This window comes from Sphaerodactylus townsendi, linkage group LG17 (assembly GCF_021028975.2).
Source record: "Sphaerodactylus townsendi isolate TG3544 linkage group LG17, MPM_Stown_v2.3, whole genome shotgun sequence".
In the NCBI taxonomy this organism is placed as follows: Eukaryota; Metazoa; Chordata; class Lepidosauria; order Squamata; family Sphaerodactylidae; genus Sphaerodactylus; species Sphaerodactylus townsendi.
The window spans coordinates 7,808,859-7,835,751 of record NC_059441.1 but is presented as its reverse complement, the minus strand read 5'-3'; the positions used below and the strand labels follow the sequence as shown (position 1 = coordinate 7,835,751).

General features: G+C 51.7%; 3 protein-coding genes across 4 annotated transcripts in view; 2 read left to right on the top strand and 1 right to left on the bottom strand.

Annotated features, from left to right (window-relative positions):
* The window catches only part of USP3 (ubiquitin specific peptidase 3), a 28,407-nt gene extending 16,393 nt beyond the window's left edge, over positions 1-12,014 (top strand). For both annotated transcript variants that reach the window (XM_048481704.1, XM_048481705.1), the window contains exons 6-15: positions 84-166; positions 852-965; positions 2,415-2,528; positions 6,425-6,571; positions 7,924-8,030; positions 8,139-8,219; positions 8,334-8,452; positions 8,829-8,942; positions 9,040-9,107; positions 10,258-12,014. In XM_048481704.1, the coding sequence (XP_048337661.1) occupies positions 84-166; positions 852-965; positions 2,415-2,528; positions 6,425-6,571; positions 7,924-8,030; positions 8,139-8,219; positions 8,334-8,452; positions 8,829-8,942; positions 9,040-9,107; positions 10,258-10,423 (1,113 nt within the window). In that variant the 3' untranslated portion in view covers positions 10,424-12,014. The remainder of the gene's footprint in view (positions 1-83; positions 167-851; positions 966-2,414; positions 2,529-6,424; positions 6,572-7,923; positions 8,031-8,138; positions 8,220-8,333; positions 8,453-8,828; positions 8,943-9,039; positions 9,108-10,257) is intronic.
* Positions 12,015-12,161: 147 nt separating this feature from the next.
* Positions 12,162-17,286, top strand: FBXL22 (F-box and leucine rich repeat protein 22). The gene is made up of 2 exons (XM_048481721.1): positions 12,162-14,658; positions 16,518-17,286. The coding sequence occupies exons 1-2, from the start codon at positions 14,324-14,326 to the stop codon at positions 16,861-16,863; spliced, it is 681 nt and encodes a 226-aa protein (XP_048337678.1). The 5' UTR covers positions 12,162-14,323; the 3' UTR covers positions 16,864-17,286.
* Positions 17,287-18,010: 724 nt separating this feature from the next.
* HERC1 (HECT and RLD domain containing E3 ubiquitin protein ligase family member 1) overlaps positions 18,011-26,893 on the bottom strand; it is a 96,284-nt gene continuing 87,401 nt past the window's right edge. Inside the window, exons 72-78 of the mRNA XM_048519707.1 lie at positions 25,898-26,067; positions 25,532-25,697; positions 24,029-24,105; positions 22,422-22,674; positions 21,355-21,507; positions 19,669-19,974; positions 18,011-18,665 (exon numbers count right to left, since the gene is read on the bottom strand). Of these exons, the coding sequence (XP_048375664.1) occupies positions 18,480-18,665; positions 19,669-19,974; positions 21,355-21,507; positions 22,422-22,674; positions 24,029-24,105; positions 25,532-25,697; positions 25,898-26,067 (1,311 nt within the window). The 3' untranslated portion in view covers positions 18,011-18,479. The remainder of the gene's footprint in view (positions 18,666-19,668; positions 19,975-21,354; positions 21,508-22,421; positions 22,675-24,028; positions 24,106-25,531; positions 25,698-25,897; positions 26,068-26,893) is intronic.

Genomic DNA, 26,893 nt, shown 5'->3' with positions numbered 1-26,893 from the left:
GCAGGGGAGGGGGCGGCCTCAAAGGGAAGAGTTGTCCTGGAGGTGCGGCCAGTCCTAAGAGCGTCGGTTTTTCTGGTTTGCAGGGGAACACCACAACTCTGTGTGCCACAGGCCTTCGGAATCTGGGGAATACGTGTTTCATGAATGCAATCCTTCAGTCCCTCAGGTACGCTTTTTTACGAGCGCCTTGGGCTACGTGAGAACCTGGACTTCTCGATAGTGTGCTTAAGAAGATGCAGAAGCTCAGAAGAACATCAGAAGAGCCCTGCTGGGTTAGAGCAGTGAAGGTCCATCTAGTCCAGTGGTTCTCCACCTTTCCTAATGCCGCGACCCTTTAGTACAGTTCCTCATGTTGTGGTGACCCCCAACCCTAACATTTATCCATTTTACAGATGGAGAACACTGATGCAGAGAGTCTTAGGTGACCCCTATGAAAGGGTCGTTCGACCCCCCAAAGGGGTCACGACCCACAGGTTGAGAACCACTGATCTAGTCCAAGGGTCTGCAACCTGTGGCTCTCCAGATGTTCATGGACTACAATCCCCAACAGCCCCTGCCAGCATGGCCAATTGATCTAGTCTACCCTCCTGCCTCACACAGTGGACAGCCAGTTTCTCTGGAGAGCCAGCAACAGGGCACGGAGGCTGAAGCCTTCCCCTGATGTTGCCCCCTGGCTCTGGGATTCAGAGGTTCTCTGCCTCTAAACGTGGGCCTCCTTTGTAGTCACCGTGGCCAGCAACCACTGACGAACCTCTTCTCCGCTGCCCCTCCTGCCCACTGAATGCCCGCAGCTGCCCTTTCCTTCCCACCCTGCTGTGTTTTCCAAGCTCACATTTCCTTTTTTCCCGCAGCAACATCCAGCAGTTCTGTGGCTACTTCAAAGAACTACCTGCCGTTGAGCTCCGGAACGGGAAGACCGCAGGCCGGCGAACTTACCACACCCGCAGCCAAGGCGATAACGGCATGTAAGTGAGCCCGTTCCAACGGGACCGGCAGCATCGTATGCTGAGAGAAGCGGGGATACTTCTGTGTGTGTGTGTGGGGGGGGGGGATCTTTTGCATTTTTGCATTGGTCCAGGAATAGATGGGCAAACGAAAAGCAGAAGGAGACTAGCTAAAATATTGGAATTTAGAATGGGTGACCCTTGCATGAAGTCAAAGGGCTTGCATGAAGTCAAAGGAGCAGCAGTGGCGTAGGAGATTAAGAGCTCGTGTATCTAATCTGGAGGAACCGGGTTTGATTCCCAGCTCTGCTGCTTGAGCTGTGGAGGCTTATCGGGGAATTCAGATTAGCCTGTGCACTCCCACACACGCCAGCTGGGTGACCTTGGGCTGGGTGACCTTGGGCTAGTCACAGCTTCTCGGAGCTCTCTCAGCCCCACCTACCTCACAGAGTGTTTGTTGTGAGGGGGGAAGGGCAAGGAGATTGTCAGCCCCTTTGAGTCTCCTGCAGGAGAAAAAGGGGGGATATAAATCCAAACTCTTCTTCTTCTTCTTCTTTATCAAAACAAGCAATATATAAAAAATCTCTCAAAGTAACGTTGTGGGTGAAAACTTGACAGAAAAACTTGACCTCACCAGTATCAGTAATGGAGCGAACCACGTCTCCCGTCCGGTGGGACAGTCCATTTCAGGAGTTAGTTTTCTCCTCGGTGCTGAACAGTCATTGATGGACAAGACCCCCGGCCTGCGTTTTTGTCTGTGAAACAGAGACCATATCGCCCTGCCTCCTGTAACGTTTTTGAGAAAGAATTAGAGGGGGTCTGTTAAAGGACAGGGTATTTTTTTCCCACTAAAAGAGCTTTCAGAACCCTCAGAGAATTTAGTGCCCTAAATGAGGGGCCCTTCTCTTACGAGGCAGTCTTTTTGCTCCAGTCAGTTTGGAGTTTTTTTTGGTTTTTTTTTTAGATTTATATCCCCCCTTTCTCTCCTGCAGGAGACTCAAAGGGGCTGACAATCTCCTTGCCTTTCCCCCCTCACAACAAACACCCTGTGAGGTAGGTGGGGCTGAGAGAGCTCCGAAGAGCTGTGACTAGCCCAAGGTCACCCAGCTGGCGTGTGTGGGAGTGTACAGGCTATTCTGAATTCCCCAGATAAGCCTCCACAGCTCAGGCGGCAGAGCGGGGAATCAAACCCGGTTCCTCCAGATTAGATACACGAGCTCTTAACCTCCTACGCCACTGCGTAGGAGTTAGCAAGTAGTTAGTAGTTAGCAAGTAGTTAGCAAGTAGTTCGGGTTTCCGAGGAGCCCGTGTAGGACTCAGCATTACTTTTGCAGCAGAATATTTCTTCAAGGCTTCTCGCAATATCGGGCAGTGTGGCCTGTTCTTCTTTGCGCAGATTCAGCGGGGATATTAGTTGCAGCTTGAGTAGGTGCCTCACCCTGACCCTGAACTTTGGTTCCCCTTCTGCAGCTCTTTGGTGGAAGAGTTCCGTAAGACGTTGTGCGCTCTGTGGCAAGGGAGCCAGTCGGCGTTCAGCCCGGAATCGCTCTTTTATGTTGTCTGGAAAATCATGCCAAATTTTAGGTAAGTCCGTCGAAAAAAGGACGAGCAGTCTGTTTGGCAACCCAACTTTGTGGCCTGGAAGAAAATGCCACGTTGCCACGCAGCGAGAGCCCCTTGCCCTTCTGGGGATGACACAGTGGTGGCTTTTTTTCCTTCAGAGGACTTTGGAGTCCTCAGCAGCTAGAGAGCACTGAAGTGTTGTGAGGACGTTTTAGGTGTAGGCAAATTAAGACGTCTGAAGTGCAGGAACCCCAAAGAGCAGGAACGCCCCCCTCTCTTCTTGGTGCTTAGGAATGGGTGGCTGCAACAGGCCTGAGCAAAGCTTCCTTGATTCTCTGCACATGAGCTTGTGATGCGCGCAGCTTAACTGTGAATGGCTTCTGCAGTAAGAACGAACCGATGTGCAAGCTGGCCTTGTGCACCGAGGCTGTTCAGAGAGCGCCGTTCACGCCAATAAATGCAAGTGTCGTTCCTCTCCAAGGTCTCCCACTCCTGGCCCCTGAATCTCTTTCAAAGGAGCCCCGAGCCCCGTTAGGAATAATTGTGCAGAAGGTAAGTCGCTCCACGTTCTCAGGTTGTCAAGCTTGTTCTGTTGATGTGTTGGACGCCTGTGGCAGTGCTGAAAAGATGCTCTGAGCATGCACCCGGATCCCACAGAGGGAGTCGCCCAAGTTCATGCCTTACCCTAGGTGCCTTGAATGCCCTTTCCTGACGGATGAGAATCAAGGAAGTTTAGCACCAGTAGTTTCAAAAGTCCCAATCATGAGTCTCTTCTTATGCATCAAAGCAAGAGATCTGTTCCTAAGCTGGCCCGGTAGATTTTCAGCACTGTGGGTTCTCTTGTTTGCTGTTCACCGAAATGACCACCATTTGGGAAGGGGGAGTGTCTCTTATTTCTGTAGCTTTTTGGTGCGGTAGGGTCCGTTCCTGGCGTCCCCAGTTAAAGACTGCTCCCAATCCTGTTAGAGTTTCAGCTGCTCCAATGTGAACACAGGCTAGTGCGTTCTGGGACTCTTGCAAAAGCTGGACTGGCTGTTCATGCTCAGAGTGAACCTGGAACTGATCCCGTGGCCAGTGTGCCAGTCATGTTTGTCCAGTTACCCGCTTTGCCCTTGTCAGACCCTGTTTGCCGTTGTGTGCGTTCTTCTAGGGAAGGCAAATATTTCTGCCCTGTCTTCTTTCTTGGAAAGAAATGCGAGTGAGGGCAGCAAAGGACACAGTACTGTGTCAACAGCCCTTCTGAGTGTGGCTAGATGAGCAGAGCGCTAGAGTGATGTGTTTATCAGGTGCATTTTTATACTGCCATGACTCCAAAGATCTCTGGGCTATGTGCACAGTCCTGTCTCCCCCCCCCCCCCGACAATCCTGCGAGGTAGACCGGCTGAAGGTGTGCGGCTGCCCCAAGACCCAGAGAACTTTGTGGGTCTCCCAGGTTCTCCTTTGACTTGCTAAGTACTGCCCCATACTGGCCACCACTGGGATTGCACACTCATTCTCCAGCACCCTGTCTACCTGTCCTCAATACTTTGCTGGCTGCGAGGTCCTGACAGCTGAGCCGGTTTTAACACTGCCTGATTCATACATGCGCTTTTCTCCCTTGCTAACTCTTTGTGAAGTGACTGCTTTGGGAAAGAAGCCGTGTGTGTGTGTGTGTGTGTGAGATCAAGTGAAAGGAGTGCTCTGTCCGCCGTGTTAAATCTGCCACGATCCATTCCGACGTGCAGGCCCGCACCTGACGCTCAGCCTGCGCGCCAGCCCTTTGAGAGGAGCACCTGTTTTGTCTCTTCAGCCCGCTGCAAAGCAGGAAGAGGTTGAACTCTTCCCTTCGCACCTTTTGCCAATTTGAAAAACGGTTCTTCTCAAGTTCACAGTTTGTCTCCTTTTTAAAAAGATGTGCTAAGTGCTGCTTTTGGTTTTTCAATGGGTGTGTTGCAATGCAAAATGCAGAGTCATGTTTGTAACTGGACACAGGAGGAATATTGTAAAAGTCTGGGAAGGTCAGATATGCTGCAGTAGCCAAGGACCGGCTTGGCTGTGGCTTTGGGGGGGAGCTCTTAGCAAGCCTTCCGTTCTCTCCCCCCTCCCCCCCGGCAGCCTATACCAAATAGCTGAGCCCTTGATAGAGCTGTTTTTATTAGGCGCATGAAGGCTGTGCCTGCTGAGCAGGCCAGATCTCAGACTGGCTTTAAGAACATAAGAATGAGCCTGCTGGATCAGACCAGAGTCCATCTAGTCCAGCTCTCTGCTACTCGCAGTGGCCCACCAGGTGCCTTTGGGAGCTCACCTGCAGGAGGTGAAAGCAAGGGCCTTCTGCTGCTGATGCTGCTCCCGAGCACCTGGTCTGCTAAGGCATTTGCAACCTCAGATCAAGGAGGATCAAGATTGGTAGCCATAGATCGACTTCTCCTCCATAAATCTGTCCAAGCCCTTCTTAAAGCTATCCAGGTTAGTGGCCATCACGCAGCATATTCCAAACACCAATCACACGTTGCGTGAAGAAGTGTTTCCTTTCATTAGTCCTAATTCTTCCCCCCAGCATTTTCAATGGATGCCACCTGGTTCTAGTATTGTGAGAAAGAGAAAAAATTCTTTGTCGGTAGACAGATTAAATACATTCAAGCGGGGAGGCTGTCAGCCCTCGGAAGCTTTGGTTTGTGACCCCAATCCTGTTGGTAGGACACTGGATGACGTCTGCTGCAGCAAGAGCTTCTGGCAGCGTGAACTGTGGGGATGGGTGCCCCTTGCTTGCAAGCCGGGCACTTCATTTGGATACAGGATCAGCTCCAGATGCCCTGGAAGGGAGCGCCCCTTCCCTTTGCTCTCCCTCCTGAGGACTGCATTCTTTGCCACAGCATGGAGTGGCTGGACTGAGAGGGAAAGGGTCGGCTACAGGAAGCCAGCGAGGCTCTCAGCAAAGTTTTCTGTGACCTTTCGAAGGAAGATAATTTGAAATGGGTAGTGCTTTCTGAGGGGCCGCTGAGCCCCCACTTTACTTGGCTGCCATAAATGAACCAGATTCAAGTTTGAAAAGGACATTTCTGTGAAAAGAATGTTCTCTGACAACCGTCCTAGAGCAGTGATGGCGAACCTATGGCACAGGTGCCAGAGGTGGCACTCAGAGCTCTCTGTGGGCACGCACAGAGTTCATCATTTGGGGGGGAAATCACCCACACCCCCACGCACACATCTAGGCTGGCCTGGGTTACTGGGCTCAATTATTAGCATTAAACCTAAGACCTAGTTTTGGAGAAGCAGTGTAGGTAACCCTGTTAAGCGCTGTTAAACTGATTTTCATGCAAAGAACTAAAGTGCAATCCTTTACCTGGGAGTAAGCTCGGTTGCTGGCAATGGGGCTTGCTTCTGAGTAAACCCTCCTAGGGTCACGATTCACCCATTGGAAGAGTTGCATGGTTGCTTCAAAGCAAAGCCACCAACTACCACCAAGCTTACTCCCAAGTAACGCGCACCTCGGAGCCAACCATTTTTTCTAAACTAAAACCTCAGTATTCAGGTTAAATTGCCGTGTTGGCACTTTGTGATAAATAAGTGGGTTTTGGGTTGCAGTTTGGGCACTCGGTCTCAAAAAGGTTCGCCATCACTGTCCTAGAGAGTCATGCAGATCTGTTGGCGGTTTGGGCGGGACATATGCAATGCTGTGGCAAATGGGATGTGTGGCCTGTAAAAATACGTAGTTTCTCTGTTTGGGCCCCCCAGCTGCTCCACTCGGCTTGTATCTCTGCTCCTTCCGGTAGGCTGAGGCCTGAGAGTGTCTCAGCCTGGAGTGGGGATTCTCAAGTTGCCCTTGTCCTTGTCTGGAGAAATCTGTTCCCATACAGCCAGCATTCATTAAATTGCCCGAAAGATCTTGCCACGTGTTGCCAGCACTCGGTGTGTTCATTCCTGTTTTCTCTGTTCAGGGGGTACCAGCAGCAAGATGCCCACGAATTCATGCGATACCTCTTGGACCACCTGCACTTAGAGCTCCAGGGGGGCTTCAACGGCATTCCGCGCTCCGTCATCTTGCAAGAGAATTCTAGCCTTTCTGCTGGCAGTAGATGCTGCATGTAAGGAGATAGTTTTAAATCTTTCCACAGCTTTGCTCCGTTCTGTCCTGGAACTAGCTTTTATCCCCCCCTTTTTAGGGTACTATCAGAGCCCAGAGACACGACCCCAAAACTTTGCCAAGTGAGAATGTCCCCAGTTATAATGCAGAAAATGCAAACGACACTCTTTCTGGGAAACATCCAGATAACCGTATTGAATAGCTCAGGAAAAAAGGCGTACGAGATGGCAGAGCACAGGACAGTGGTTGTCACTACCAATTGGCAATATTAATCAATGAATCAATCAATCAATAAGGTGGCGGATGAGATGAGCTCTTGGCAGTCCATTTCCTCCCGCCCCCCATCAATGGAAATGTTGTGCCCATCGATCCCCACTGATGCATTTCACTATTGCTCTGTGGTGGGGAAAGTAGAAGCTTGGCCCCTAGTTCGACATTTCCCCCCCCCACTTGCTTCTTCCCCCATTACTAAATGAACAATTTGGAGGGGGCAGTTGTGGGCCAAGTCAGACTTTCTTGTGCCAGGATACACAGCATTGGGGCTGGGGAGGGCAGAGACTGGAGTACATCCCCTGGGAAAGTGGAACCAGGCAAAGTGGAAGGGGAAAGGATCAGATTCTGAGGATTTTGGTGTAAGACTCAGCTCTAGGATACCTGAAGGCGGTTGAGTCTTTCTCTTGCAGTCAACCCCCCCACATCATCCTGTGTATGCCATAATCAGCACAGACTTCTGCTCTGCTAGAAGGCGATGTGGGCTGGGGGGCCACACTTCTGATTTAACGACCCAGGAACAATCTGCCCGCTGCAGGTTTTTCCCCCATTGGGAGTGGCTTGGGTGTGCTCTGAAACCCCCATGGCTTGTGAGCAGCTGGGCCCACTAGTAATAGCTCGGTTGGGTGTTTAGACAGACAGCTGCTTCCCCTGTTGGTACAGAGGAAAAGCATCCTCATTAGAGCAGGAGGGGCCCCAAGCAGCTAGGGTGCATTGGTGTCAGAGCAGGGCAGTTGTTCTGCATGCAGTGCTGTTGCTTCTTCCCTTTCTCCTGCTGGAAGAGCAGCAGTGGCGTAGTGGTTAAGAGCAGGTGCACTTTAATCTGGAGGAACCGGGTTTGATTCCCCGCTCTGCCGCCTGAGCTGTGGAGGCTTATCTGTGGAATTCAGATTTGCCTGTGCACTCCCACACACGCCAGCTGGGTGACCTTGGGCTAGTCACAGTTCTTCGGAGCTCTCTCAGCCCCACCCACCTCACAGGGTGTTTGTTGTGAGGGGGGAAGGGAAAGGAGATTGAAAGCCCCCATGAGCCTCCTTACAGGAGAGAAGGGGGGGATATAAATCCAAACTCCTCTTCTTCTAGAAACGGAGCTTCTACTGTGGTCACAGCCATTTTCGGAGGCATTCTTCAAAATGAAGTCAACTGCTTGATCTGTGGGACAGAATCCAGAAAGTTTGACCCATTCCTAGGTACAGTTTCTCTCTTACTGTCCAGCTAAACTTTTGTGATGGGTATTTTGTTAAAACTCGAATAAACCGCTCATATGGCTGGCATTAATTTTGACTGTCTCTGTTTAGATCTTTCTTTAGATATTCCAAGCCAGTTCAGAAATAAACGTAATAAGAACCAAGAAAACGGACCAAGTTGCACATTGCGGGGTATGGTTCTTTAACCTGAGTCTTTCTAATTGGTGCTCTAATTAGTGAATAATGGGGAGGCTGAAAGAAAAGGAACGTGCCAAGTGGGTTTAACCTTCCTCTCAACTCTTTTAGATTGTCTTCACAGTTTTACAGACCTAGAAGAACTTGATGAAACAGAACTGTACATGTGCCACAAATGTAAAAAGAAACAGAAGTCCACCAAGAAATTCTGGATTCAGAAACTACCGAGGGTGAGTGAGGCATGCCCATGTTCTTCTTGCCCAGATTCAGAGCTTGAAGATCCTTCTCTCTTCCTTTACTGGGTGGGTCTCTCCCTCTGTCCTTTCTGTCTGAGACTGGCCTTCCGTGTTTGTTCTGCCAAACTCTGCTGTCTTCACTTTCGTTGTGGAGTTTAGTCTGTGGAATCTTATTTCCTGGAGGGGTTCTGTTGGGGTGCCATTTGCAAATTGACTGAGGTTACTTCCCTAGAATACCCGTTTTTGAGGCCCCCCCCAGGGGGGGGGGCAGCAGAGGTCCCCTTCCCCATCTCTGTGTTGTTGTGTAGCTTGTATAAAAGGTGAAATATCTGCTGAGACGGTCACACTTGGTGTTTTTGGAACACCGCAGGTGCTGTGCTTGCATTTGAAGCGCTTTCACTGGACAGCCTACCTGAGAAACAAAGTGGATACCTATGTGGAGTTTCCCCTCAAAGGCCTAGACATGAAATGTTACTTGCTAGAGGTACGTTGTTGAGTGTGCGGTGGGGGTGCTCATTGTGGGGGTCTGGAAGGTGTGGGCGGAGTTCTCAGTTTCTCTCTTCTCCGTCTCTTGTCCTTAGCCGGAAAACAGTGGCCCAGAAAACTGCCTGTATGACCTTGCAGCTGTAGTGGTGCATCATGGTTCTGGGTGAGTGAGTGGGATGGCCATCCCATGGTGGTTGGTTGAGCCTCTGCTGGAAACATGACATGCAGCGACCCCCGTGCTGGGCTTGTTTCCAGAGAGCTGGCAGGCACCTCTACTAAGGTGCCCTTGGGTTGTGGAAATAATGTCTCGTGAAAATATTACTCCCTGGGATTGAAGGGAAGGAAGAAGAGGAGTTTGGATTTATATCCCCCCTTTCTCTCCTGCAGGAGACTCAAAGGGGCTGACAATCTCCTTGCCCTTCCCCCCTCACAACAAACACCCTGTGAGGTGGGTGGGGCTGAGAGAGCTCCGTAGAGCTGTGACTAGCCCAAGGTCACCCAGCTGGCGTGTGTGGGAGTGTACAGGCTAATCTGAATTCCCCAGAGAAGCCTCCACAACTCAAGCGGCAGAGCGGGGAATCAAACCCGGTTCCTCCAGATCAGAGTGCACCTGCTCTTAGCCACTACGCCACTGCTGCATGGCACTGCTTTGGATGATCATGAATAGCTTATTAAGAATCTCAGAGTCGTCTTGTAAATGCCCAGAGGTAGCAGGTCTGCATCCCCAAAGCAGATCAGTTGCCAGGAATTCAGACTCCCGTATTTTAAATCATGTTTCTGTAATGTCCCTTTTGGGGGCAACTGATTCCCTCCGTGGGAGGCAGCTGCCCGCAGTTGTCAGGATGAGAATTTGCGTCGCTGCCAAAGGAAACAGCACATCTTGTGCTTTTGGAAAGGGGGACGCATGTTGGTGGAGGGAAGAGAGCAGTTGCCTGGAACTTGTACGTCTGAGATTCAAGTAGAGTCAAGTAGGAGAGAATGTTAAGCAGGAAAGGCTAAGCAAAGGGAGTGTTTGGGGCTCTTGTCTGAAGCCCAGTGACAGCTGGCTGCCTCAGGGCAGATATTAAAGATCCAGGAGAGCTGGCTTGTTTGCCCTTGGCCCCGAGACCCACAAGTCCACGAACTCACTGCTGGCTTGCCCCTGGCTCAGTAGACGTGTATCTGCCAGAGCTGAAGGTCTTTGCCCTGAGGCCCCGGAGAGCCACTTTGCCGATCAGCTGAGAGGCTGCGGTGCTCTTCAGGGCCCAGCGCTCTGCCTTGGCTTGCCCCGATCCTGCTTCCCATCTGCTCAGCCTGTCGCTGTTCGTCCTCAGGGTTGGCTCCGGCCACTACACAGCCTACGCGACTCACGAAGGGCGGTGGTTCCACTTCAACGACAGCACCGTGACGCTGACTGACGAGGAGACGGTGGTCAAAGCCAAAGCCTACATCCTCTTCTACGTGGACCGGCAGGCCAAGTCGGGATCCGACAAACTTTAAGGCCTCCGGCCCGCCTCTTGCATATCCTGTCCAGTGGACGAAACATTTCCAGTTCTCCGTAAATACTTGATCCAAGACTCTTGGTTTCATTGTGCACTTTCCAAACTTTTCTTGGGTTCTAGTTTTACTTCGCAAATAGTAGCATTTGATTTGTTAAAAGCGGACGCAGGCTAATTTTTTTTTCTTTTGGTTAGTTACACCGTAGGGTGCGGGGGGAGAGAACCCTCGGCAGATAACGATTTGCTGCTTCGACTAAATTTTTATATATAGTTTCCATTTTAGTTGTTTTGACTTTTTATATCAATGTTTTATCTGCTTTCTGAAGGCACATTTACACCAGAGAAACTTGAATCCTTAGAGTAAGCACGATTAATGTGTATCCAATTATGACATGCCACAGAGTTGTTATTAGATAAGATTTCTAGACCTTGTGCTGGAGCCTCGGGTTTCCCCGTGGCTGACCCCGTGGCTGCCTCGTTTAAAGGGACGGCGAAAGCGTGGTCTCGCGAAGCAGGCCGGCGAAAAGCTGCTCCTTCTGCCCGTGGAGGTAACGGCCCAACCTTGACTGTTGACACTCCAGGAAGCCACCGAGTTGGCAAGAAGACAAACTGTTCCACTGGCCTGCCTCCCCCCCTTTTAAACAAGGAGGGGGGGGGGGTTATTTCTGATTTTTTACCGCAGTGTAAAAGAGATTCCAGGTGGTGCTTTTCCCTCGGAAACGGACTTGAACTGTTCTCTTTCATTCCATGCTGTCATTCCACCCCCACCCCCCGTTTTACGAGCACAGCCTTCGAGGAGGGGCTGTTCTGAAATGCCGTTTGCCTGCCCCCGGGGCTGCCAGTACAGCAAGACGACGAGGGCCGCGGCCTAAGCGCCAGGCCCGCGGCCAGGGGATCTGCTGCTTGCGAGTTCGCCCAGCCCGGCCGACTTCACGTGGCCGTCGAGGGCTTCTTGCTGCAGGTTGCGTTCTGGCCCAGCTGCGTTAGGTGACTTGCACATGCTTTTATTTTTAAAAATTGGCATTTCTAGTTCTGCTTTGTTTGTGGCAGCTAATGGGACCCCCGCCTGCCATTTGCAAGAGGCGTTGAAGGCACTTCCTTGCCCGAAAGGACCTCCTGACACCTGCCCTGGGGATGCTGCAGTAATTCAGAACAGCCTCCTCTTTTCAGCATTGGAGTCAGCAAGAAGGGCCCTGTTCCGGCTCCTTGCCGTGTTTCCCTCCTTCCCGGCTAGCTGTGCTCCCTGACCGTGACGTTGGGTGGGGCGGGGAGTCCTGTAGCTGATTTTGCTTCGTGTCCCCCTCCTTGGAGGAGTCTGAACGTCCTTATGGCCTGACGTTTGTTCTTTTGGGGATGTGGACGTTGACTTCAAATGCACTTAACTTGTTCCTCCTGTACCTGAGACAGCTCTTGGATCCAGAGCACACCCCCACCCCTCCCCGAGAGCTGCATGCGGACAGCCTGTTCATTGAGTTGTGGCAACACATGTATTCCTCTTCCTGGCGGAGATCTTTGCTTGTCCACTGGATTTTACTCAGTGAGTTGTGTCAAAGTAACAGATTTGCAGCAGTAAAAGTTGTACTGTGCCTGGGCTGGTGTTGGATGCGTGTCCTCCTTTGTACATTATAGCCTGTCTCCGCTTGGTCAGGACGGTTAGCGGCTTGCTAAGCTGATACCCATTGGGCACCCGTAAATCGGTCCAACAGAGGCCGGGGGCAGCGCTTAGCCTCCCTGTGCCCTGTCAAAAGGTGACTTTGGAGAACTGTGGTTGAGAACGGGAAAAGGTGTTTGTCCTCAATACCACCGCTGTGTGAGGAAACCTTTCAGCTGATCGGGGCTGCAAACGGAGCTTCTGGACAGTTAACAATGTTGAAAAATTAATAACCTTTTTTGGTTCCGTTTTTATGTTCTAACAAAAAAAGGGTCTTCACAGGACCACCCTGAAAGGGGTTGTAGCCTGGGATGCAAACGAATTTCTGTTGAAGCAGCTGCTGCGCGAGGAAACCTCTCCGCTGTATGGAGTTGTAAACGGAGCTTCTAAACCGTTGACAATACTGAAATGTTGATAAACCTTTTTTATTCCTTTTTTATGTTCTAACAAAAAAAAGGTCTTTAGTGAAATGTTCACAGGACCACCCTGAGAGGGGTTGTAGCCTGCAATGCAAACGGATTTCTGTTGAGGCAGCCATCTTGGATTTATGCCACCCACCCATTCAGACAAAACACCTGGTAGTCCATGACAGCAGTAGAAGAGGAGTTTGCATTTATACCCCCCTTTTCTGTCCTGTAAAGCGACTCAGAGTGGCTTACAGATTCCTTCCTCTTCCCACAAAATGGTGAGCTAGGTGGGGCTGAGACAGTTCAGAGAGAACTGTTTCTAGTTCAAGACCACCCAGCAGGCTTTATGTGGAGGAGCAAGGAATCGAACCTGGTTCTCCAGATGAGAGTCCACCACTCAACCACTGCAACACACTGGCTCTACAGGACACTATATTAGCAGTGTATCCATTGTGGTCATTTATTCCTGTCAGGCAAAGAGTTACCCGTGTTTGATTGTTCGATGCAAACGAATGAAGTGTCTGGGTCTGGATGGGGTCATGACCCCTTCAGGTGGGCCACCAGAGGTTCTAGAGGACAACCTGATGACCCCCCACCACTGAGCAGGGCAGCAACACTCTGAACCCTCCAACTTTTCAGGACTGGGGTGAAAATGATGATTTGGGGGAAGGGGAAGTGAAGAGTGCCGTTTCTCAGATAGCTGCATCGTCGCAGGAAACACAGCTGTTCTGATGCAGGTGCTTGTAAAATTCCTAATTACTGTAGGGGGGACTTCAGGTTATTGGGATGACCCTAGCTCAGCTTTCAGAATGTCTAATTAGATGCCACTGGGGTTACTAAACATCCTTTTGAAAAATTCTCGTTGCAGGGGTCACTTGAGGTCAGTGGGGTTCCTAGGGAAGTGGGCGCTGAATGCTCCTTTTCCCTTGCAGCAGGGGCCTTGTTGAGAATAAGTAGCAGTGCTCAAAGTAGCCCCACCCCTTTAAAGCCATGGTTTGGGGTGGGGGAAGCCATAGGCTTAGCTATGTGGTCTGATAGCCAGTGGGCCCCTCCTGCCTCAGGAAGCAGCTGCTCAGCCCCACGGGAGGGTTTTCACCTTTGCCCAGCCGCCGTGTGCCCAAACTGCAGCGTGTCCTAAACAGGTGGCCTCCTCCTCCTCCTCCTCCTCCTCCTCCCGGGGGCTCCAGGCGCTGTCCTCTTGGCTAGCTCAGTCTCCGTGTTGGCCCTCGAAGCTCAAGGGGGTTGCTTGCCTAGCTTTGCAAAAGAGCCAGCAAGCAGGAGGTATTTTTGCAGCTACTTCTGAGGTTTTGATGCTGTGCTAAAAACCAACATTGTGAAGCCAGGCTCTCTTCAGCCCCACCCTGGCATTCTGGAGAAGCACCTGCTCCGTGGCCCTACCCCCCGCCAGCCAGAGAGAAGGCACTGCTGGGGATGGCGGCTGCATCTGCCCCGGGCTGAGCGAGGCCTGCTGCCGGCCACACCACAAGGGCCATGCTCCCTGCGATCTGGCTCTCTCTAAACAAGCACCGTCTCCCATTCAACATGCCTGGCCTTCAAGGAAGAAAGAGACTTGAGAGGTCCTTTTAAGGCAACAGTTATTGTGTGGTGGCTGCAGCCATTCCCTGGGGAGCGGATGCTGCAGCTGCAGCCACCCTGCCTGCCCTTGATCCTTGCCTTTGCCCCCATCTCTTCTGAACCTCCCCCTCCCCCCCCACCAGCTGCTGGCCAAAAATAGCCTCCATTCCACAACCATATTTGTGCAAGAGACCAGGAGCAACTTGGAAGCAGGTCAGCTGCCGGCAGAAGCCGCCTCCTTCCCGCTCACGCTCACACTCCAAGAGGGATGCACATCACGCAGCTGAACGGGGAGTGCCTGCTCCACCTTTTTTCTTTCCTGGACAAAAACAGCCGGAAAAACCTGGGCCAGACGTGCCGCTGCTTGATGACAGTCTTCCGGGAGCCCTCGCTCTGGCCTCTGCTGCAGTTCCACTCGCCTGCCGAACTCACCAAGGGGAACTTTGTCCTGGGGCCAGCCCTGCGCCGCCTCTCCGTCTGCTGGCACTCCAGCCGGGTCAAAGTCTGCAACATTGAGGACTGGCTGAAGAACGCCTTCCAGAGGGACGTCTGCAGCACCCACGAGCGCACCGTCAACGACTTCTTGCTCCAAGTTTGCAAGAGGTAAGTTCCCCCAGCTACGAAAAGCTTCTGCCAACAGGGCTCTATTCTACTGGATTCGCTCCTTCCGACTCCAGTAGCGGTCTCTAGGAATTAAATATTGCTGGATGCTAAAGCAGGGCCTGCTGACTCCCGCCACAAACACTAGATAGAGAGCCCGTCTGGGTTAGAATTTCCCGAAAGGTTCCTGCTGGACTTAGGAGGAGAAGTCGATCTGTGGCTCCCAATCTTGATCCTCTTTGATCTGAGATTGCAAATGCCTTAGCAGACCAGGTGCTCGGGAGCAGCAGCAGCAGCAGAAGGCCATTGCTTTCACCTTCTGCACGTGAGCTCCCAAAGGCACCTGATGGGCCACTGCGAGTAGCAGAGTGCTGGACTAGATGGACTTTGGTCTGATCCAGCTGGCATGTTCTTATGTTCTTATGACTTGCGCTGGAACAAACAGCTGAAATAATCCTGGGGCAGAATTCTCCTAGTCCTCAACTCTCAGTACTTTCCAGTGCCACAATTTCTACAATTGGAGTGGCAAATAAGTGTTTCACTCCAGCAGCCCAGCCCTCCAAAAAGATCTTTTCGCCCCTCTCTTCATGTCAAGCACGAATCCTGCCTCGGCATCCCAAGCGTTGGTCAAAGGTCTGCCCTGCTCGCCAGTTACGGCCAAAACGTTTCTGCCGCTCTGTTGCCCTGAAGCAGGATTTAGAGGTACAAGATCAGAGACCCAAGAGCAAAGCTGCGCACAGGAATGCAATACAGATGTATTTTTTCAGAGGGTATCTGTGTTGGTCTGCCGTAGAGCAGCTAGATCCAACCACAAGGTGTTTGGGGGATAACTTTTCAAGAGTTACAGGCCCCCCTGACTCCCAAAAGCTCCTCTGCCAAACATCTTGTTGGATACTTTAAAAAGGGCTTGGACAGATTTATGGAGGAGAAGTCGGTCTATGGCTCCCAATCTTGATCCTCTTTGATCTGAGATTGCAAACGCCTTAGCAGACCAGGTGCTCAGGAGCAGCAGCCGCAGAAGGCCCTTGCTTTCACATCCTGCCTGTGAGCTCCCAAAGGCACCTGATGGGCCACTGCGAGGAGCAGAGTGCTGGACTAGATGGACTCTGGTCTGATCCAGCAGGCTAGTTCTTATGATACTGCTGGTCTCACCTCTGGCTGTTCGTAAACGATGTCACTCTTCCTGCGCAGCTCCCAGTAAGTGGCAAACTGGGCAGGACTGCAGGTCTTTCACTAGGCCAGAGGCCCTGGGAGTAATGCAAGCCATTTCATGCCACCATAGGCAGGAGTCAATACACACGTGTCATATAGTAATTCCTAACCACATTCCTAAATACATGTAATGCTTAAATTCTGCCTTCTATTTCTACAAACCCGTCGCCTACCCATCATCAGCCCTGTAAACGGAGGGGCACAGCAACATTTGAACAGTTGATGCTTGCTCACAGCTCGTTCTCTTAACTGCTGTGCTGCCGCCTCTAGCAAGAGCCCTTTGGGGGAGGGCGGTATAAAAGTGGAATTAAAAAAAATTAAAAAAATAAAAGAGACGCAGCCTTAGCATTGGGTCTGGTTTGGCCAGTCCTATGTTGGAAGCCTGGCTTGAGTCAGGGGTTTTTAATATGCTGAGCTCAGTCAGCTAATTCGCTTTCAGGCCCAAACCGTTGCAAACAGCTCAAGCCAGGGAAGTTGAGGCTGATGGAAAGCAGCCGGGGGGGGGGGGGGGGGGTTGTCAGTATTGCATGCCCTGGGGGTGCTGGGCTTCCTGCAGAACAGGAAGTGCTGTCGTGGACGGAGGCTGTGAGGAACGACAGGCAGGCCCCGGGTGGAATGCCTCCCCTAACTTGCAATGTTCACGCTTACAGGTGCCCAAACCTTCTGGCCCTGACCCTTTCGGGGTGTGGCCACGTCACCGATGACGCTCTCGCGCTGCTGTTCCAGAGCTGCCCCTGCCTCAGGACTCTCCAACTGGAAAACTGCGTCCGGATCAGCGACCGGACTCTGGAAGCTGCGGCCCTCCATGCTGACTCTTTACAAACCCTGCAAGTGGATTTCTGCAGGAACATCACTCAGGCTGGTCTGCGGAGGTTCCGGAAAAAACGTCCTGCGGTAACTCTGACAGCGGAGAGGAGCGCAGACATGATCCCAGACCAAAAACCGGGCAACTGTAGCGTGTCTGAACGAGCAGCAAAAAAACTCTTGTGGTGCTAACCGCATCCCGTGACTGGTGTGCTTCTGTTTCAGGATCTGAATGGGAACACTGGGGTACAACCACTAGGAAACTCTCTGGCATAAGCCCCCGGCAGTCTCTGGAGGACCTTGGATTTGGGTTGCCTGGAAGGAGTAGGGGGTCACTTTCCCATAGAAGGAAGATCAGCCACATGTTTGCACAAAGCCTGGAGAACTTCTCCAGTGGAATTCTGGACCATCACCATGACAGACGCAGTAGGAGATAAATCACGGACCTTATTTCTTGTGTCGGGCACTTCTACCCTTTACCAGCATCTCAACTTGTGATCATCTCTGAAAAACCCCAAACTCTGCAAAAGGAAGTTGCATCTCTCCGTTTGCCAAGACTTTGCTCTACCACGATAGTTAATTTTTACCAAAATAAATTATTTAGCGTAAAGAAAACAAGATACCTTCATGGTTGCTGTCCAGGAGCTTCCTTCAGTCTTGTGCAAGGAGTTCCTGTCTTCCCCAACACTTCCTTGAGACTTTTCCCAGCCCCCAGAAGATCAATTTGCTCACTAACTATCTGGGGGTTCTTCAGTAATGAGCTATTTCCCTCTACTGAACAACAAACACTGAAAGCAATAGGTTAAAACGGCACCCAGCCCATCTGCCTCTGTCTTGGCAGCTGCAAAAATTCACCACCAGCAAAAGGGGCTAAAATTTGTGATTGACAGGCGAAGGGAAGAAGTGGGCGGTGTCTGCAGAGACTGCCCGGACTTCCCCATGGGGCCTTCGGAGCAGGCCAGGTTCCGCTTATGCACAGTCCCAAGACAGAGCGCCAAGTGCCACATGGCAGCCATTGTGGCAGTGACCTTTCAGTCCCCCAGGTCTCCCCGCCTGCCCACCCCTGTCCCTCACGCTGCGGAGGGCAGCCTCCATTCTCCCTTCTGTTTGGCTTCCCTGCCTGCCTTTCTACTTCAGGCATTGGGGCCTCTTTCCAGCTGTCAATCTTGTGTTGAAAAGACGAGGGGGGGAGGGAGGGGGTACCCAAAAAGTCAGAAACAAACAGCAACAGGGGATTTTAAAAAGTAGGACAAACAGAAGGCCCAAGTGAAGTCAGGGTCAGCTCATCTCCAAAAGCCTGGCCAAAATGCCTATTAAAAATAGCAAAAAAAACCCCTCCTTCGGTTCTTCAGTTTGTTTTTATTTTCTCTGCATAAGGAACCCTGGACAGGCATTTCAAATGAAAACAAAAATAAATATATGAATATTCATGTAAAACTGTCCTTTCTAATGAACAATTATACACAATGTACAACTCTTCATGTTCACTGGGAGGGTTGACAAACGCACCATTCCCAACAGAAAACGCACCAGAAAGGCTCCATGCAAACTTTAAAAAAAAGAACAAAAGTAAAGGGGGGAAGGGAGGGGGGGGACCCTGTTGCTGATCTCGCTTTTGCTTTTCGTTGTTTACAATCACAAAAAAATAAACACATCTAAATTTTATAACATTTATCGTAACTAAAAACGTGGCCACTGTTTTGTTTCTAAAACATCTATCATTACCATAAAATGGTGTCGACATTGAACTCTTGAGATGGGGCACTATGTGCAAGAACGAACGAACGATATTCCACTTGTGCACAGAGTTAATAATCTGTGTCGGAGCCCTCGGCGTTGTCCACGTTCCGGGACAGCATGTAATTGTCCATATCGATAGACCTGCAGTTGTTGATTGCATAGCGCAAACGCTCGGCCATGATTAGCTGACTGGAATAGGGGGGGAGTCTCAGCTGAAAGAAACAGGTCTGTGAGGTAGGCAAGCTGTCGTAAGGCTGCGGACAGGGACAGAAGAAGGAGAAGAAGAAAGGCAGGCAGCTGTTAGGCACACGTCCGTCAAAGGCCTCTGGGGAAAAACACACCTCTCTCGAAGGATGGGCAAAATCTTCCCATTTCAGTTTCTAACTATGCTCAGAAGCGTCATCGTCCAGGACAATTCTGGGAACTGGGGGGTATTTAAAGAGCTCCCCTCCAGCAGACCCAATTCTCCACCCTTTCACCCTCCCCAAATGGTTCCCTCCCCCAAAGGCCTGGCTTGGGGGAAGCCCTGTCCCTATAACAGTGGTGGTGAACCTATGGCACGCGTGCCAGAGGTGGCACTCAGAGCCCTTTCTGTGGGCATGCGCGCACAGAGTTCATCATGTAGGGGGAGCAGAAAATCACCCCCACACATATCTAAGCTGGCCTCGCGTCTGAGTAAACCCTCCTAAGGTCGTGATTCACCCATTTGAAGCGTTGCACGGTTGCTTCACCAAGCTTACTCCTGAGTAACATGCGCCTCAGAGCCAACCGTTTTTTTTCTAAACTAAAACCTCAGTATTCAGGTTGAATTGCCGTGTTGGCACTTGGCGACAAATAAGTGGGTTTTGGGTTGCAATTTGGGCACTCGGTCTCGAAAAGGTTCGCCATCACGGCCCTATAACTAGACTGGATCCTTCGGCTCACCAATGTGCTAGTTATTTATGTTCCATTTGCTGAGTAAGCTCCGGGTCCCTGTCTGGGGGGGCAGCCTCCCAGAACACGTCCTCTACAAATTGTCTACCTGCACATCTTTTAAGACTTGAAGTTAAAATATCTCCCTGACAGGAAGGTCCGCAGGTACAGACAGCACATGCCCAAGGAGTCTTTCTGCGCGTGGGAAAACCTGACCGTGTTCTTTCCCTGAACTGGCCCTGATGGTTTCTTCCAGGTTTCTTGTAACTTAAACACAGGCTCAAGTTGAACCTAAGAATTAACCAGGCAGGACAATAAGGAAGAGAAAGAAAACCGGCGGCTTACCCGATCAACCTTCATTATTTGGAACCGCTGAGAAATGTCGGCTGTGTTGGCTGGCAGGCGAGACCTTCCCGACACAAACCTCATGAACAGGACTCGCTCCTCGTTGGAGAACTCTTCCAGGGTGTGCCAGAACCACTGGACCAGCTGGTGCTGCTCATCCACCTCCCGGTAGCGAACCACCTTCTTCAGGACATCCACGGAGATCTCGGGCATCCCGCACACCACCTGCTCCAGCTGCTTCGCGGTCAGGAGGGACAGCAAAGGGACCGGGACGATCCAGGACATCCCCTCCCGCACGGCAGCCACCTGTGGCTCAAAGAGAGGGCTGCCGTCACCACCTGGGTTTGCTAACAGCAGACCTGGGCATTATACAGCCCGCGGGCCACATCCGGCCCGCCGGATGACCCTGACTGGCCCCCCTGCCGTGCTGGGGAGCAAGGCGTCTTTGAAAGCCCCGCCATGAGAGCCCGGTTGCCAGCTTGCCCGGCTGCCGGGCTTCGCCTCGCCCCAACTGCTGGGGAAGCTGGCGTCTTTAACCCGCAGAAGCCGGATGCCCGGCTTGCCCGGCTTCTCAAAAGCTGCCTCGCCCTAACGCTGGGGGGGCGTGAATATTTGAAAACCGCGAAGCGGATGCCTTGGCTGCGCGACTTCTCGCGAAACTCAAACCGCCCCTGCCTTGCTGGGGCGCGAGGTGTCTTTGAAAGCCCGCGAAGCCGGCAGCCAAGGCAACCGGCTTCTGCGGGGCTAACTTCCTTGCCCCTGGCTTTGCTGGGGAGTGAGAGCGCTGAAAGCCCCGCATGAAGCTGGTTTGCCCTTGGCTGCCGGCTTCCTGCGGGGCTTTAAGCGCCTCGCCTTCGCCCTGCCTTTTTAACCCGACCCCTCCACAATATTTTCTGTTGTTTCTTATCATTTGGCCCCATGGGAAAAATAATTGCCCACCCCTGGCTAACAGCTTCACCAGCCAAAGCAGCCCTCGCTGTGATGAGCACAGGGGGGATTGCAGAAGGGAGGGAAGTTGGGGGCTTTGAAGTGTAGCTACACCTGTCAGACAAACCAGAACCCAACCCCCTCCTCTTTCTCTACAGTTAAATGCTCAGAGAAATAAAAGACACCACAACAATTACAACACACGCTTCTGGTTCTGAAAAGCCACGGTTCCTGCAAATAGCTCAGTCTGGCCATTCTCTCGTGACATCATTTGCTATCAAGCAAAGGACTGTGGTCCCGGAAAGAGCTGTCCAGCTGCACTCGGGTTATGGCAACCCCTCGCTTGCCTCTTGTAGTGACCCTGGAGGTCTCCCATACATCCCAATACTCACCTGGGCCTAACCCAGCTTTGCTTCTGAGACCTGAGAGACTGGGCCAGCCTGGGCCAGCCAGGTCAGAGAAAAAAGACATGCAGAGGGAGCTTTGCCGTTGCCGGCCTCTGCGTATCAACTCTGCACTCCCCGCTATTAACCAGGGCTGACCTTGCCCGGCTTCTGAGATCAGGCTACACTGGGCTTTTTCACACATCTTAAATGACAGAATTGCAAGGGGCAGACACAACGGCACTGAAAAGATGGACAGATTTATGGAAATCCTAGGAACCGGCTGATAAATCATTTTGAGCCGATGCTTTAATGGCAGTGAGCTTGGATACCAGAGGGCAAGCACGTAGCCATGCCTCTGGTCAGAGTCTCTCACCTGACGGTCCATTTCGTGGAGTCTGTACTCAATGGCCCTCTCCACATACTCCTTCCTGTTCGAGAAGGTCAGGGGGATGCTGTTCCCACCAGGGATTATGGGAACCATCTTCCCATCAGCACTCTGGCCCACAAAAGAATCCAGAGGAATCATCTAATAGGGAGACAAAAGAGACCCACGCGGTTCCCACCTCTGCTCAGATCAGGGATCACATCTCGGGTGTACAAAGGCTTTTGGAAACATTCCCATTTCAATTTAATTTTGGGCCACTAGACAAAAAAACAGCAGCCTTGGATTATGTATCATAAAATTAATTTCACACATTTGTGGTGTTTCTTTATTTAAAACATTTCATGCCACCTTTCCAAAGTTGCAAGTATTAAAACACTAGAGCAACTAAAAAGCAACATTAGAATGACAAAATAATGCAATAAGAACACACAAACCAGCAATACCCCAACCAGGGAGAAGAGCCAATAACCATGAGTTATTGTCACAGAGACATAAGAACATAAGAACAAGCCAGCTGGATCAGACCAGAGTCCATCTAGTCCAGCTCTCTGCTACTTGCAGTGGCCCACCAGGTGCCTTTGGGAGCTCACAGGCAGCATGCGAAAGTAATGGCCTTCTGCTGCTGCTGCTGCTCCAGAGCACCTGATCTGCTAAGGCATTTGCAACCTCAGATCAAGGAGGATCAAGATTGGTAGCCAGAGATCGACTTCTCCTCCATAAATCTGTCCAAGCCCCCTTTAAAGCTCTCCAGGTGAGTGGCCATCACCACCTCCTGTGGCAGCACATTCCAAACACCAATCACACGTTGCATGAAGAAGTATTTCCTTTTATTAGTCCTAATTCTTCCCCCCAGCATTTCCAATGGATGCCCCCTGAGTTCTAGTATTGTGAGAAAGAGAGAAAAATTTCTCTCTGTCAACATTTTCTACCCCGTGCATAATTGTATAGAATTCGATCATCTCCCCCCTCAGACGTCTCCTCTCCAAACTGAAGAGTCCCAAAAGCTGCCGCCTCTCCTCCTGAGGCTCTGAGGAGCAGGTGGCTCCACCACTGACCTCGTGGAAATTCTCCTCCATGATCCCGCTGTCTTCAATGTGAAGAATGCTGTTGAGGGTCTGCACGTAGAGAAGATCCACCTCCTCCAGGTCCTCCAAGGCCAGGGGGATGCAGCAGAGCTGCTTCCAGACCATGGGGGCCAGGTGGAGGTCCAAAGGCTTCTTGGTGCGGATGGCCACGCCCATCAGGATGCCCAGAAACTTGAACTGCAGCAGGTGCTCATCCAAGCAGGCCGAAGGGTTGAAGAGGAACCTTCACGGGGTGCAACGAAGACACAAAAAGGCCCTGGTGAAAGCAGAAAGACTCCCTCCACTCCCCAGGTATCTGGGGGGCCTTCACAGATGTCAGCCACTGGGTCTCTTTTCCACCTACTCGAAACCTTGGGATGCGCAGGCAAAAATCCCTCCACTAACCCCCTGTCCTATTCCTGTCTGGAGCTAACTGTGACGTTCAAGCACAGCCCCGCATTTGGCACAGCTGGATTTCCCAGGTATTTTAATGCTGTGAAAAGCCAGTGGGGCAGAACGGTGATGGGGGGTGGTGGTGGTGGTTAATTTCCTTTATTGTAACCCCACCTCCCATCAGCCAAAACTTCCTCCCAGAGCTGTTACAGCAATATCCGAAGGGGAAGCCCCTGCCTGTTTCCCCTCCAGCCCCTTGAAGGAGGGAGGGGTGACATAAGAACATAAGAACGAGCCTGCTGGATCAGACCAGAGTCCATCTAGTCCAGCTCTCTGCTACTGGCAGTGGCCCACCAGGTGCCTTTGGGAGCTCACAGGCAGGAGGTGAAAGCAAGGGCCTTCTGCTGCTGCTGCTCCTGAGCACCTGGTCTGCTGAGGCATTTGCAATCAGAGATCAAGGAGGATCAAGATTGGGAGCCATAGATCGACTTCTCCTCCATCAATCTGTCCAAGACCTTTTTAATAATTTAATAAATGTGAAAAGACCCCTTTTGTGTAACCGGCAGGGGGAAAGGAACCCTCCACACCTGCCCAGGCTGCAACCAGATCCTCCCAGAAAAAGCTTTCAGAAGCAGAATGGACGGCGCTCTCAAAGCAATCAGAGTTTGGGGGCAGCGTTCACAAAAACAGACAGCTCCGGGGGCGACCACGTCAGAGTTCAGGGGAAATGGCTCAGCTGTGTGGTAGTTCTAAACCAGGAGCCTGCAACCTGTGGCTCTCCAGATGTTCATGGACTACAAGTCCCATCAGCCCCTGCCAGCATGGCCAACTGGCCATGGTGGCAGGGGATGATGGGAATTGTAGTCCATGAACATCTGGAGAGCCACAGGTTGCAGACCCCCGTTCTAAACCAACGAAGACGCTCTTAGGTTAATTAAAGGTCTCATCAACCGTATGATGGCTAGTGGTGAAGAGGAAACAGGATGCCTTGCGGGGGGGGGGGGGAGGATGCTCTTTCCTGAATTTTGCTTTACGAAACAAACATCTCTCTTTTCTAAGATAGCCAGATGAGCTGTGGACCGTCAGCAGCGGCCCCTGCAGTTCACAACTCCCACCGGCAGAATGGCCTCCTCCTTACCCATCCCCAGTCCATTCAGACCCCGCCCGCGATCTATCTCAGAAGCAGCAAACGCTTTGCAACGTACCGATCTCGGTTGTAGCCGACTTCTGCTGTTGCGTTGGGGGAAGGAATCAGGAGGTCCACCACACCCGTCTCAAGTTCCTGGGGGATGAAGGGGGAGGCGGAGAGCTGTGATGCCGCGTCCAAGAGGCCACAGCAACGCGTGGCAGAGAACCGCTTCAGAGACTTGAGAAAGATCTGCTTGCGGGAGGACACTCTTTTTCTTCCTTTTCCTGGCTGGGGGGTACCCTTCAAGCAGCCCCCCAGATTTCTGTCACACCCAGCAAGACACACAAACCTGGTGTGTGTTCCTGCCTTGAGCAGGGAAGAGCAAACACAAAAACGTGTTTCTCTGGAACACAAATATCGCAATAATCCTATTTTCCTACAGCGCCAAAGTTAACGCTGGTGGATTTGAGCCCGGTAGCCCTTTAGAGGCCAAACATGTTGGGACCTGCATTTGGGGACTAGGGACTCTCCTCCCCATGCGAAGCCGCCCTTCCCAGTAGACCCCCTGCTTTGCAGAGGGTGATGGACCCCCAGATAAATACATGCAGGGCAGTGTGAAAATCAGCAGCAGTCTAATTCAAAAGGAGAGCACGTGATACACACACAGAGAGAGCAAGCAAAAACGCATTTAGACTGGATCTGGTTGAGGGAGGGTGTGAAGGCAAATGGAAGCCCCGCCCTCTCTCCAATGCCACAGAAACAGAGATAATGACATAAGAAAGAGCCTGCTGGATCAGACCAGAGTCCATCTAGTCCAGCTCTCTGCTACTCGCAGTGGCCCACCAGGTGCCTTTGGGAGCTCACAGGCAGGAGGTGAAAGCAAGGGCCTTCTGCTGCTGCTGCTGCTCCTGAGCACCTGGTCTGCTCAGGCATTTGCAATCTCAGATCAATGATGAATCCTTCTCTCATTAGATCAGCTGACTCCAGTTTCTGTCAGTTGCGGGCAGCAGCTGTTCTGTGGAGCCCACACACCTGGAGCCAGGTACTGAAACCAGGCCTGCCCCCTTCTGGGGTTTCCGCTTGTGAGCCGGCGGCCGTGGCAGCTCTCTGGTGGCAGCCCTCGTGACAGGCCTTCCATTTCTAAGTTGCCCTTTTCCCTCAAGTGTTGCACCTTATTTCATAAATCTCACAGTGAAATGGTAGCTATAGCAGCACTTCCCCTCAGCCCAAATTCCTGCGTGAACGATGGCCAATGACCTGGCATAAGTTTCAATAGAACATGTAATAATAAAGCCTTACGCCTCTGCTGTGGTTCTTTAATCTTTATTCTTCTGGCAAAAGAATGCTGTGGTTGTGGTTCTTTTCATCCTTCCGATTGACAATTTCTCCCGTGTGTTCCCTTGTTTGTATTTTTATCCACTATTCAGTCCGGCAGACCCTTCTCCACCCCACAGATTCCAATTTTGCACAAGGCCGGCCTTCCATTCAGAACCGTTACAGGAGGAGGGGTTGCCCAAGCCCAGGCGCACACGCAGAGGAGGCCGGAGCAATCAAAACCAGGCAGCCTGAGCCGACGTACCTGGCACATTTCCGTGATGGTGTCATCAAAGACGCCCCCGGCATCGTCGGCGCCCTCGCCCACCAGCTTCACTTTCCAGGCACGGGAGGGCAGGCGGAGGTCGGAGGCGTTGAGTTTGACCACTTGCCTGGCTATCTGGACAAAAATGGGCTTGCACTTCCGACCTCTTTGGAAAGAGCCAAGAGACAGAGAGAGAGAGAGAGAGAGAGAGAGAGAGAGAGAGAGAGAGAGGCGGGCCGCAGTTAGAAGAACGCCCCCCTCGCACAAGCAGTGGGGGTTTCAGAATCCCACCCCGCCAAGGACAGAAAGCGCAGCCACCAACGCCTTCCGTGGGCTGCCCCAGCAGAGCTGTCTGAGGACACTGACCTCGTCGATATCCTTTTGACGGTGATCTGCGGCCCGTAGTTCTTCCCTTGAACCATGGTCTTCCCGATGGAGCGGACCATGGGCAGCGTATAGACCCTCGGCGCAAGTAAGGGCCTCAGCTGCCCTTGGACTATTCCCCAGGTCCCTGCGTTGTAATGGGACGCGCTGTTCTGTAATTGGGCAGAGGAAATGGCTTTAGTTCAGCACCGGCACCCCCACCCACGGCAGAACCGGGAGCAGCTGAGTTCACTCCCGGATTCTTCCCCTCTCCGCAGCCTCCTGACCTGCAGGCTTCCTGGCTCAGGGCACCACCTCCCCAGGAGCCAAAAGGGTTTGGTGGAAGAGGGACAACGTGGGGAACGGCCACAGCTGCCAGGAAAGGGTTGGGTGCTGCCTTTCACTGGCGTACTGCACAAAGACAACCTCACAAAACCTGGGCCCCAGCAATCTGGCTCCCTTGCTCGTCAAACCAATATCCCCAGAATTTCAATCCCAGCCCAGCCCCAGTTCCTGCTGTCAGGGATAAGGTACCAGCAGGCCAGAATCTTGGCTAAGCACCCCTATGAGTAAACAGCCTGCGGGGCCACCAGATGTCTGAACTGGCTTGCCGAGATTTCCATTCCAGCCTACAAAAGGCAACCAGCAACTAGAGGTCTGTGTCCCCCACCCAAGAAGTAGAGGCGGCTTCCAAATGCAATTACTTTCCTAGAAACTGCATCGAAGCCTCTACTTGTGAGGATTATTTCAATAATATCTATTGCAAATGATAATTTCAAAAAGTTCAAAAACAATTCCACAGGTAAGTACACCGTCAACTATGGCTATAAAACCTCTAGATTAGGTTTTTATTTTGGCAGTCCTTTGTCAAGCCAGTAATTGTTGTACAAAGGATTTTCTTTCCTTACTCCTCTAGGAGCACAACTGTTTTTTCTTAAAATAATTTCCAAACTGAGTTTCAGATTTCACTTGAATGGCTCTTCTTTAAATAGCCCTTCT

Coding starts and splice junctions, on each gene's coding strand:
- FBXL22 (XM_048481721.1), top strand. CDS start 14,324: ATGCACATCACGCAGCTGAACGGGGAGTGCCTGCTCCACCTTTTTTCT. Junction 14,659..16,517: donor TTGCTCCAAGTTTGCAAGAG/GTAAGTTCCCCC, acceptor TCACGCTTACAG/GTGCCCAAACCTTCTGGCCC.